General features: G+C 48.8%; 3 protein-coding genes across 3 annotated transcripts; 2 read left to right on the top strand and 1 right to left on the bottom strand.

The window, feature by feature from the left end:
• Window positions 1-5,491: 5,491 nt before the first annotated feature.
• On the top strand, window positions 5,492-5,846 carry LAJ45_11666 (uncharacterized protein; the record flags this gene model as incomplete). The annotated part of the gene is made up of 3 exons (XM_046121141.1): window positions 5,492-5,624; window positions 5,703-5,764; window positions 5,835-5,846. The coding sequence occupies 3 exons, from the start codon at window positions 5,492-5,494 to the stop codon at window positions 5,844-5,846; spliced, it is 207 nt and encodes a 68-aa protein (XP_045965664.1).
• Window positions 5,847-6,667: 821 nt separating this feature from the next.
• LAJ45_11665 (uncharacterized protein) lies at window positions 6,668-9,448 on the top strand (the record flags this gene model as incomplete). Its single annotated transcript, XM_046121140.1, has 6 exons — window positions 6,668-6,940; window positions 7,007-7,038; window positions 7,110-7,728; window positions 7,812-7,961; window positions 8,032-8,452; window positions 8,517-9,448. 6 exons carry the CDS (start codon window positions 6,668-6,670, stop codon window positions 9,446-9,448), a joined length of 2,427 nt encoding a protein of 808 aa, XP_045965663.1.
• Window positions 9,449-10,136: 688 nt separating this feature from the next.
• On the bottom strand, window positions 10,137-11,096 carry LAJ45_11664 (uncharacterized protein; the record flags this gene model as incomplete). Its single annotated transcript, XM_046121139.1, has 1 exon — window positions 10,137-11,096. One exon carries the CDS (start codon window positions 11,094-11,096, stop codon window positions 10,137-10,139), a length of 960 nt encoding a protein of 319 aa, XP_045965662.1.
• Between the last annotated feature and the right edge of the window lie 664 nt (window positions 11,097-11,760).

Genomic DNA, 11,760 nt, shown 5'->3' with positions numbered 1-11,760 from the left:
ATCGGCAACCATCTAGACAGGGCTATCACCTGTGAGGTTGGCTCGTTTGCAGGAGAAGACCTCGTCATACCACATCGATGGCTCAAAGAGCATCAACCAACCATCCACTGGGGACGCAACAGTGTCAGCTTCCATAGCAACAACTGTATAGTCCATGGATGCTTCGTATCAGTCGAAGACATATACGATCAAGACCCAGAAGAGCTGGTCATCAGGCTGTTGAGGGCGTCACCCAAGAAGCAGACGACGATCGAGCAATACCCCTTTTGGGCAAGAGCATCGGTAAACGAGGCTCTCGTTAGTGCTATACCGGTGGAGTTTCAGGAATACGCCGACGTGTTCTCCAAGGAAGGAGCCGCTCGACTACCTGATCACTCTGAATGGGATCATACCATTCCTCTTATCGAAGGAAAGCAGCCTCCGTGGGGACCGATCTATTCGCTCTCCCCACCTGAAGACAAGGCACTCCGGGAATATTTGGACGAAAATCTGCCCTCCGGCAAAGTAGTCCCCTCCACCAGTCCAGCAGCGGCACCCGTCCTGTTCGTTCCGAAAGCAAATGGTAAGCTTCGGTTATGTGTCGACTTTCGCCGCTTGAATGGAATCACGATCAAGAACAGCTATCCACTGCCGCTTATGAATGAGCTGGCCGACGCAACGAAAGGAGCACTCTACTTCACGAAAATAGACCTGAAAAATGGCTATAATCTGATTAGGATTGCTAAGGGCGAAGAATGGAAAACCGCTTTCCGAACGAAATACGGCCTTTTCGAATATAGGGTAATGCCTTTCGGCTTGACCAATGCTCCTGCGTCGTTTCAGGTCATGGTCAATACCATATTCAAGGATCTTCTAGATCAAGGCGTAGTAGTCTACCTGGATGACATCTTAATGTATTCAAAGACTAGAGAAGAGCATACGACTCTTGTACGAGAAGTTTTGGAGCGACTGCGACGACACCATCTATACGGAAACCTCGAGAAAACGGAATGGTATCAACAGGAGGTAGAATTCCTGGGATTTATACTATCAGGAAAAGGGAACCAAGTATCACCAAAGAAAGTCCAGGCGATCGAAGATTGGTTAGCCCCAGCCAAGGTCAAGGAACTTCAGTGCTTCCTCGGGTTCGCCAATTTCCTAAGACGGTTTATCCACTGATACTCTGAGGTTTGCAGACCTATGACCGATCTCCTGAAGAAAGATGCCGGATGGAAATGGGGCAGGGAACAGCAAGATGCGTTCGAGGAGCTCAAGAAGAGATTTACGTCTGCTCCAATACTCCGACACTACGACGAACACCGTGAAGCAATCGTGGAAACTGATGCGAGTGACTGGGCTGAGGCCGCAGTACTCTCGCAGGTGTTCGAGGACGGTATCCTACATCCGGTAGCTTACTACTCTCGCAAGTTCAACGAGGCAGAGGTCAACTATGAGATCTATGACAAGGAGATGCTCGCAATAGTTTCTGACCTCTTAACTTGGAGACATTGGCTGGAAGGGACAGACATCCCTATCCAGATACATTCGGATCACCAAAACCTGCAGTATTTCAGAACGACCAAGAAGTTGTCGAGAAGACAAGCCAGATGGGCCGAGAAGATAGCACCTTTTCGCTTCAAGATCCATTACCGACCAGGCGAAAAGAACGGCAAGCCAGATGCAGTCACAAGGCGTCCAGAGTTCGCGATGGAAGGGGGAGTAATGCGTGAGCAGCCCGTAAAACAGCTACCCAGCGCAGAGCAATTTGTCAGGAAATCACGGACCAGCGTAGAAACTGGGTCTGAAGTGATTGGCAACCCCGAAGAGGAATGGAGTCAGTTGGATCAGTGGTACGACATACCAAGCGTAGAGCTGCCTCAGCCACTACAGGGTTGGTATGAACAGGAAAGACGATGGGTTCGGAGGATGGTTCCGGATGAACACCTCCCTGACTTAAACCTTGAGATCTTTGGACCACCGGAGGCTGCTATCGTAAAGGTAGTGCCTGCCGCTGAATGGAGTCCCGATTCGAATGACCCCACCCACGATGGTCGATGGGTAGTACCGGGCTACGCGATCAAGCAGGTCATTGAGGAACATCATGATCGACCCGTAGCGGGGCATTTAGGAAGGGATAAAACCGTTGAGTTGATTGATAGGAACTACTGGTGGCCAGGAATGTCCACGGATGTAGCCAACTTCGTCAAGACTTGCGATGTATGCCAGAGAGCTAAGCAACGTCGGAGACACTTGTCACTCCCTCAACCCCTAGAGTTAGCCACCACACCTTGGACTGATATCTCGATGGATTTCGTAGTAGAAATGCCTAAGGAGAAATCAGGATTCCGTAACGTATTGGTAGTCGTGGACCATTTTACGAAGATGGCTCATTTCATTTCAATGACGGGGATCAACGAGGAGCAGACCGCTAACGCACTTGTCAAAGACATCTGGCGTTTCCACGGACTTCCTAGGAGCATCGTCTCTGATAGAGGAACACAGTTCGTGTCAGCATTCTGGACGGCAATCACGGAAAGATTGGGGATTCGTAGGAGACTCTCTACTTCATTCCACCCGCAAACCGACGGCCAGACAGAACGAACCAACCAACACATGGAAGGTTATATTCGGGCATATACGGCAGGAACAGGCAAAAATGGAAGGACCTGTTACCTATCTGCGAATACGCCTACAACAACGCGAAGCATACGTCGACTGAGCAATCACCGTTCTACTGCAACTATGGCTTCCACCCCCGAACGGACTGGCCTACGGATGCAGAGATCGAACGATTATATGCCAGTGGGAACAACTACTTGGACGAGATCATTACGGCTCATGAGTTAGCGAGAGATACGCTACAGAAGACTTTCGACAGGATGGCATCAAAGCCAGGACCAGCAGTACAGCGGTTCAATATCGGTCAGAAAGTCTTGCTGGATACTCGCAACCTTGGAGGGTACTCCAAGTGGTCAGACAGGTTCACGGGACCATTCACAGTGTCGGCAGTGGTGGGCAATCGGGCTTACCGCCTTGAGCTTCCGGTAGAATGGAAGGTTCATGACGTCTTTCACGAGATGTTGCTGCGACCCTATCGTGAGGACCCGGACCCCACCAGAAAACAGAATACACGAAAGTGACTGGCAACACCCGAGCCACAGGAGGCATTGGCAGACGACAACTTCCAGCCGACCTCGAACATACGCCCCCATACGCGAAGTCAAAGCCCAGCGATCGGTAATGACCGGGCTCATAAACGACAACGGAATAGGCGAGACTAAGCTCGATACCTTTCCCTACTTTATGACTTTTCCCACAGGGTTTTTATCATAGAAAGGGTTTTAACGGTCGAGGGCGACGTCTAGGAGGGGGGAGTAGTGTTACAGGAACTACGGAACACTGTTCTAGAGGCTTAGGACAATGAGGAATACGAGTGACGGGTTGTGATGCGAGGACGGTCGGGTAACAAGGACAAGCATAGAAAGGTATCGGGTAGTGTGGGGGCACGCGGTGTTACCACACTAGTACTATACTATTATGACGGCACGCTTACTATTGGGTGTCTCACCCGGAATAGAATGGGGAGCGGGGCTTACGGCTGCAGGCTGTTCTACTTAGGGAAGTAGGTCTAGGATGATAGTATGGTACAGCCCGATGACTGGCAATTGCAAGGTTCATGGTTACCTGTCGGAATTAGAATGGAGGACGGAACTATGCGGGGGCGCTTTTCTATCTGGGTTATCTTCGGGAGCATTATCTTATTCTATTATCGTTGTATCAGTTAGTATTAGAAAGCGGGCCTTGGCATAGGTTCCCACATGTATAAATAAGGCTGGATTCTGCGAAGACTTGAGGGCATCATCAACCACCAAGTCAAGGGAATCCGGTTTACAATATCATCAGTTTAAACGCTACAGAATTATCGCTTAGCACTAGCCATTTCCCTTAACACCATCAAAGCTTGAATCGCATTAATCACATATCACATGTTGCGCATTCACCCCTTCATCCTTGTCTAAGCGATTTCCTACATGATATTGGCTAACTGTAGAAGTAGGCAGGTACTATACATGTGTAATATTCCCCGTTATTATCTGACCTTTTCTTATCCGACTCCACTCATACTCAGCCGTACCATCGGCCTCAATACCAGCCAATTCGGACCGTTTCCCCCGCAGTCTACTACTGCTTCTTTTGGGTTGCCACCCGACCAAAGGTGATCTTTTATAATCTATTGATTACAAGTAGAGCTTCACCCATCATAATTATATAAATCGATCCGGTGATTGATTAAATTCGTTTTGCGGGTCACTTCAGGTCCATGAAATACAGCTTCTTTCGATGTGCATTGCTTGTCCCAAGCCAGGCCCAACCAAAAACCCCCGGATCTCAATATGTGATCTCTACTCGTATACCAGGGTAAGAACCAAAAAATGCAAGTGACGGAAACAGTAATGATTTGTATGAGAGATCACCGCCACCCCATACAAATAATCCTTGCCCTGAGCAACTGCATTTCCTGGTTCTTTTCGTGGTAAACGAGTACTGGTTCTCGCAGTGTGGTTGGTAAACAGCGACAGGGGTGTTTAGTAAGCCTACCATCAAAGTACTGGGGAAGAGGACGGGGGTCAAGGCTCCCATAATTCTAGGAGGTGGAAGCGGGGAGCCGAATGCCCACCCCATTAAAGGCCCTCCTCAATTACTTGATACCCAAAATCCAAAGTACTCACGGTCGCGGGGTGGGCCACTACTAGTGCGCAGTACTACTACTAGCGCGCAACATTGTATCCTTAAGTTCAGTATCAGAAATGGGGGTATACGGTAGTGCTACGGCAGTGGTACGGCACTGTAGTCGTTTTATCCATTAACTTGTCACGGGATGCTGGCCCCCAAGAAAAAGCAAATTTGGTGTGGCTTTACTAACAGATCCCGTTATCTTTCTTATCAAATAGTAGATCTCTCATAAAAATATAATTCCTCTATTATAGGGGGGTCGGCATCGACAGCTTAAGGGATAAGCCCGAATTTACGATGTGATCGAAACTATGGCTGCGATCGTGGGGAAACCCAGGAGCACATCACTCGTCCACAATGAAAGAGGTCTTCAGCTCAATTAGGCCCTTTGCGCGGCAAAAGACTCTAGTAGCTCCAAATTCCGGTAACCTGGTTGGTGCCGATCCCACCAACCATTCTATCTGGAACAATATACAATAATACAAGATTTATTAACCAGCCGGCTATTATGGTCAGCTGTGATTCATCCATCACGCTGAGCCAGAGTAACCTCAGAACGGTTCCTTCTGATGATTCACTCTTCAACCGTCGAATGGAATCCTTCAATGTGGACGCAATAAGCAAATCATGGTTAAGGCTTGGTGGGGGGCCGACGCAGATCTAGATCGAATAATTATATAAGAGGATATGAAATGCTCAACATCCATCACAAGTTATATACATAGACACTTACAGACGGAGGTACATACAGGTGAATATTCCAGGCACAGAAAAAAACATGAACACCAATACTACTGAGACCGGGTTTTTCAAGCCAACGGAGAAGAACGTCGATGGCCTCCCAGTCCGACTCATTCTCTGCTTTGATGGAACCGGAGATACAATGCAGGGGTCATTTAGTGCGATGAGGGGTAAGCCACAAACCATCACTCATCTTAATTCCCCTTCCCCGCGCCCCGCTTGCGATGGCTGAAAAGAAAATTCAAAAGGCAAAACCTCTGGCACGAAGGATTTGATCAAGACCATATTTGACATGGCAAGGTCGGGGCCTGTAAGCGATTCCGATGGGCAAAAAACATTCTGTTAAGGAAAATGGCTAGTGCTAAGCGATAATTCTGTAGCGTTTAAACTGATGATATTGTAAACCGGATTCCCTTGACTTGGTGGTTGATGATACCTTCAAGTCTTCAGAGAATCCTGCCCTATTTATACATGTTGGAACCTATGCCAAGGCCCGCTTCCTAATACTAACTTGATACAACGATAATAGAATAAGATAACGTTCCCGAAGATAACCCAGATAGAAAAGCGCCCCCGCATAGTTCCGTCCTCCATTCTAATTCCGACACGTAACCATGAACCTTGCAACTGCCAGTCATCGGGTTGTACCATACTATTATCCTAGACCTACTTCCCTAAGTAGAACAGCCTACAGCCGTAAGCCCCGCTTCCTATTCTATTTCAGGTGAGACACCCAATAGTAAGCGTGCCATCATAATAGTATAATACTAGTGTGGTAACACCGCATGCCCCCACACTACCCGATACCTTTCTATGCTTGTCCTTTCGTTACCCGACCATCCTCGCGTCACAACCCGTCACTCGTATTCCTCACTGTCCTTCGTCTCTAGGACAGCGCTCCATAGTTCCTGTAACACATTCCAGGTAAGGCGAGCACTATCATTTCTTCGGAAGACTCTACTTTTACTGACGAAAACTACCTCAAAAATAGTTTGTGCAGTACTTCGAAGGAATTGGTACCAAGGATGCAGAATATGGGGGCTACTTGAACAGGGCAGTTTCCTTATTTGATTGCGCAACTGGGCATGGTAATTAGACTTTTGGGGAGTCCTGTCATCACCTAATGGGCTGTCTAACTTGTGTATGAGAACAGGTTATTTGGACATTCTCCAGAATGGCTACAAGGTATGTTGTCAGCAATTGCAGCACAACGATGCTCAACGTCATGAAATATTTATTTTTGGATTCAGTCGGGGTGCCTGTAAGTCCTCATACCTGCCGCCGCCCATTTTTCAGGAACGATCCCAGGCCTAATCAACATTTAGTTATCTCGAGGGCATTGGCATCCTTCATCCAATATGTTGGCCTGATAAAAGCAGAATTTTTCGATAAGGATGAGAACAACGATACTGTCTTCCAGGCCAAGTTCAAGGAACTCCTGCAGCAATACGCTTCAATTACCAAGTGGTCGTACATTGGTACCAAGGTATGTTTACCCATATTCTTGCAAAAGGAAGCTATTAAGTAGCTAATACTAACTCCGATGCTAAAGAAGCCCGTTAAAAATCGAAAGTGTAAGCTGCTGTAGGTGATACCCTCAATGTTGGGAACCACCAGTTATCATATATGCATAACGCCTTCTCTAACTCTCATAGCCCATTCTGCGTTCAATCACCCCGCGTTCGACTGCTAGGCGCTTTTGACACTGTCAAGACTGTGATACCGCTCCCTGTCACCAACTATCTAAGCCATGGTGTATCAAATATTGATTTTGAAATGGACGCCCCTGGCATCGTGGACCACTTCCGGCACGCCCTTGCACTTAACGAAGCGCGTCCGTTGTTTAACCCTGACCTCTGGAAATCTGACGCCGATTCAGCAGATAGTAGCTATCTGGAAGCGTGGTTCTTTGGTTACCATCATGACATTGGTGGTGGTCGCAAGGTGCAGGGTCTGGCATTGTGGCCTCTGCAATGGATTCTTCAAGCCGCCAAAGACTACGGACTCGCCCTCGATCCTGAGGTGGAACCCTACGATATCTTGTTTACCGGCGAGGATAATGTCATTCAAACTCCGCATGATATTGCAATGAAGATGTTCGACATGATCAAGCACCACACGGCGACTCGAGCGTGGGGCCTGGCGCTCAACATGCCTGGTTCATACATGTCGTCAGAGCCCAGGAACTACCTTGAATATCTCACGACGCCACCATATCTCAAAATATTAAAACCGAAGGTGTTTCTGCATCCCTCTGCATACTTGGTCTTTGATGTCAGCTCTTCTTTCAGGCTACAAGTGTACCAATGGAAGTATTTCAGAAACTTTTTGAGAGATCGTTTCACACCCTACCCCAGGGTACGATACCATGGTGGGAGAAGCAGACAGTGAATGGTATTTTGGGGGCGGGTTCGAGTGCAGTACAGCGCCTGAATCTACTGGTGATCGGAAAACCAGGCATGGGAAAGTCGGAATTGATTGGAAGGGTCTTTGGTAATGTTCAAAAGGTAGATTCAATCACTGCCCTTTAACTCACTGTTCCTCACCGGCTCCAAGGACACTAATGACGGAAAATAGACAAAACATGATATCAACACACCCATCGGAATCCCTGATAATGACCAAGTACGGATATATCTCTCTAATGGGTTTGGTGAAGGCGGCAGTGATGACCGTGCTCGCATCGAGGCATTTCTTGAACAGCACCGCAATACCGCCGATGTTCGGGAGCAGATCCACGCCATGTGGTACTTCCTCGACTGCTCTCAAAAGAAAGTTCCCTCATCAGAAAAGGAGTTTTTTGAAATGAACTTTGGTCAAATTCCTATTTTGGTGGTTCTCAGGAACGAGGACAAGCTACTGAACCAGATCAAGCAAATCCTTGATCGGGATTTCAGCTCCGAGATCGATATCCTAGCTGAGCTTAATGACGCGATCGAGAATATAAAAATACAATGTCAACGTCTACCGGCCCGCACTTATGTTAGTGCTCAGGGTAGTAAGTAAACATACAGCACATTATGGGCTCCCATTTCAGTCGCTGACAAGTCGAAATAAAATAGCTCTGGACACGCCAAAGAACCTCCTCATAGAGACTTCAATGAACCTGGAGAACGAAGCTGTCCATGTAGCACAGATCAAAGCACAGCGTATCGAGCTTAAGCCCAAGATTTCGTTGGCGACCCAGGAAAGCATGCGAGCATACACCATTTGGCACAGCTTCAAGTTTGGTGGGAAGAGGTTCAACTTCAATCGCGATGAGAAACCCGAGGGAAGGAAGATGTCAATGATGCTTATGGTGCCTGTCCTTGAAAGCTTTAATGTTCGGTTCGCCGGAGACGCCGCACTAATCAAGTCTCTCATCGGGAGACCCTGGGATGCCATCGACCAGTACATGAATGGGCTATGGGATGATACCCTTCCAGCGGACCTTATCCTGGCATGCATGCTAGATACCGTACTCATCATGGCATATGCCCTGTTACATCAAGAAATTGATGGGAGGCTCAAGAGTCGCAGAGACAACGCACAGCCCTTATCCGCATCAGATATTAAAAACGGTTGTGAGTGGTACACAACACCAAAGGAGAACAGGCAGGCAGTGACTCATGCAAAGATCAAAGAGTTGCTGGCCGAGGATGGATCTCCGAAAGACTCCTCCATTGCCAATTTTCAGATGAAGATCATCGAAACTGTGGAGCTCCAGTCAGATGCCGCCAAGGAGGACCCATTAACTTCAGCGGTCACGAAAGGTACGACAGCGGTCATGAAAGGTACGACAGCGGTCGTGAAAGGTACGACAGCGGCCATTGGAGGTGCCACAGCCGCCATCGCAGATGCGACAATCGCCATTGGTGGTGCGACATTCGCCATTGGGGGCGCGACAGGGGCTATGATGGGATATGCGACAGGGGCGATTATGGGAGGTGCGACAGGGATCTTTGGAGGTGCGGTCAAGAATATGAAGGGTATAAGGAAGGGTCTTTTTAGATGATATTGGCCGGAGCCACTGTTTGGGGAAATAGCCAGTGCTAAGCGATGATTCTGTAGCGTTTAAACTGATGATATTGTAAACCAGATTCCCTTGACTTGGTGGTTGATGATACACTCAAGCCTTCGCAGAATCCTGCCCTATTTATACATGTTGGAACCTATACCAAGGCCCGCTTTCTAATACTAACTGATACAACGATAATAGAATAAGATAGTACTCCCGAAGATAACCCAGATAGAAAAGCGCCCCCCGCATAGTTCCGTCCTCCATTCTAATTCCGACACGTAACCATGAACCTTGCAATTGCCAGTCATCGGGCTGTACCATACTATTATCCTAGACCTACTTCCCTAAGTAGAACAGCCTACAGCCGTAAGCCCCGCTTACTATTCTATTCCGGGTGAGACACCCAATAGTAAGCGTGCCGCCATAATAGTATGGGACTAGCGTGGTAACACCGCGTGCCCCCACACTACCCGATACCTTTCTATGCTTGTCCTTCCGTTACCCGACCGTCCTCGCATCATAACCCGTCACTCGCATTCCTCACTGTTCTAAGCCTTTAGAACAGTGTTCCGTGGTTCCTGTAACACTACTCCCCCTTCCTAGACGTCGCCCTCGACCGTTAAAACCCTTCTATGATAAAAACCCTGGAGGAAAAGTCATAGAGTAGGGAAAGGTATCGAGCTTAGTCCCGCCTATTCCGTTGTCGTTTATGAGCCCGTTCGTCATCGATAGCTGGGCCTTGACTTCGTGTGTGGGGTCGTATGTTCACAGTCGGCTGGAAGTTCTCCTCCGCCAATGCTTCTTGTGGCTCGGGTGTTGCCAGTCGTTTGCGTGTATTTTGCCGCCTGGTTGGATCCGGGTCCTCGCGATAGGGTCGCAGCAGCATCTCGTGAAAGACGTCGTGAACCTTCCATTCTACCGGAAGTTCGAGACGGTAAGCCCGATTGCCCACCACTGCTGAAACCGTAAATGGTCCTGTAAACTTGTCTGACCACTTGGAGTATCCTCCTAGGTTTCGAGTATCCAGCAAGACCTTCTGACCGATAGTGAACCGCTGTACTGCTGGTCCTGGCTTTGATGCCATCCTGTCGAAAGTCTTCTGTAGCGTATCTCTCGCTAACTCATGAGCCGTAATGATCTCGTCCAAGTAGTTGTTCCCACTGGCATATAATCGTTCGATCTCTGCATCCGTAGGCCAGTCCGTTCGGGGATGGAAACCATAGTTGCAGTAGAACGGTGATTGCCCGGTCGACGTATGCTTCGCATTGTTGTAGGCGTATTCGCAGATAGGTAACAGGTCCTTCCATTTCTTGCCTGTCCCTGCCGTATATGCCCGAATGTAACCTTCCATGTGCTGGATGGTCCATTCTGTCTGGCCATCGGTCTGTGGGTGGAAAGAAGTAGAGAGTCTCCTACGAATTCCCAACCTTTCCGTAATTGCCGCCCAGAATGCTGATACGAACTGTGTTCCTCTGTCCGAGACGATGCTCCTAGGAAGTCCGTGAAAACGCCAGATGTCTTTGACGAATGTGTTAGCGGTCTGTTCCGCGTTGATTCCCGTCATTGGAATGAAATGGGCCATCTTCGTAAAACGGTCTACAACTACCAATACGTTACGGGATCCTGATTTCTCCTTAGGCATTTCTACTATGAAATCCATCGAGATATCAGTCCAAGGTGTGGTGGCTAACTCTAGGGGCTGAGGGAGTGACAAGTGTCTCCGACGTTGTCTCAAGGGGCGGCGATGGCAGATATTCCGCAGGCATCAGCAAACCTGTAGCCTTCGCCAGACGCCCGGGGCGCTCAGGGCGCTCAGGGCGCTCGGTAGGTAAACTACCTCTCCAGAGATACCGCCAGTGCTCCTGGCGAAGTCTGGCGCACATTATTCCGCCCCAGCGCACACTAGTCCGCACAACGGGCCCCGACACTAAATAATAGCGCCCGGTGTAACTAGGACGTCACTCTACCCGCTAGAGAACGCCAGTTGCACGGTTGGATATCCTGACTGCTCCTGGAGCACTCTTCACTGCTCCAGCGGGCTCTGGGGATAGAATGATTGCCCTGACTCCCCCTGACGTTGCCGGATGGGGTGCTTTGAAATCTGGCTCATGCCCGACGTACCGATTCCTACATGTCGGCGCCCCGTTCTCTCTAGGCATACACCTCTCCGCCGTTCCGGCCTCTGGTATTCACAATTCCCCCATGAGATTACAAAAACATCACTCGCACGACGATCTCTACTGTCTCCAGAGCACTCGCGACTGCACTTTGAGAATTGGTGTATTCAACACCGTGATCCTCCGCCT

Source organism: Morchella importuna, assembly GCF_003444635.1.
Source record: "Morchella importuna strain M04M26 chromosome Unknown Morimp01GS083, whole genome shotgun sequence".
NCBI classification, from domain to species: domain Eukaryota; kingdom Fungi; phylum Ascomycota; class Pezizomycetes; order Pezizales; family Morchellaceae; genus Morchella; species Morchella importuna.
The sequence above is the reverse complement of the archived record's forward strand: the minus strand, read 5'-3'. Positions and strand labels throughout refer to the sequence as shown.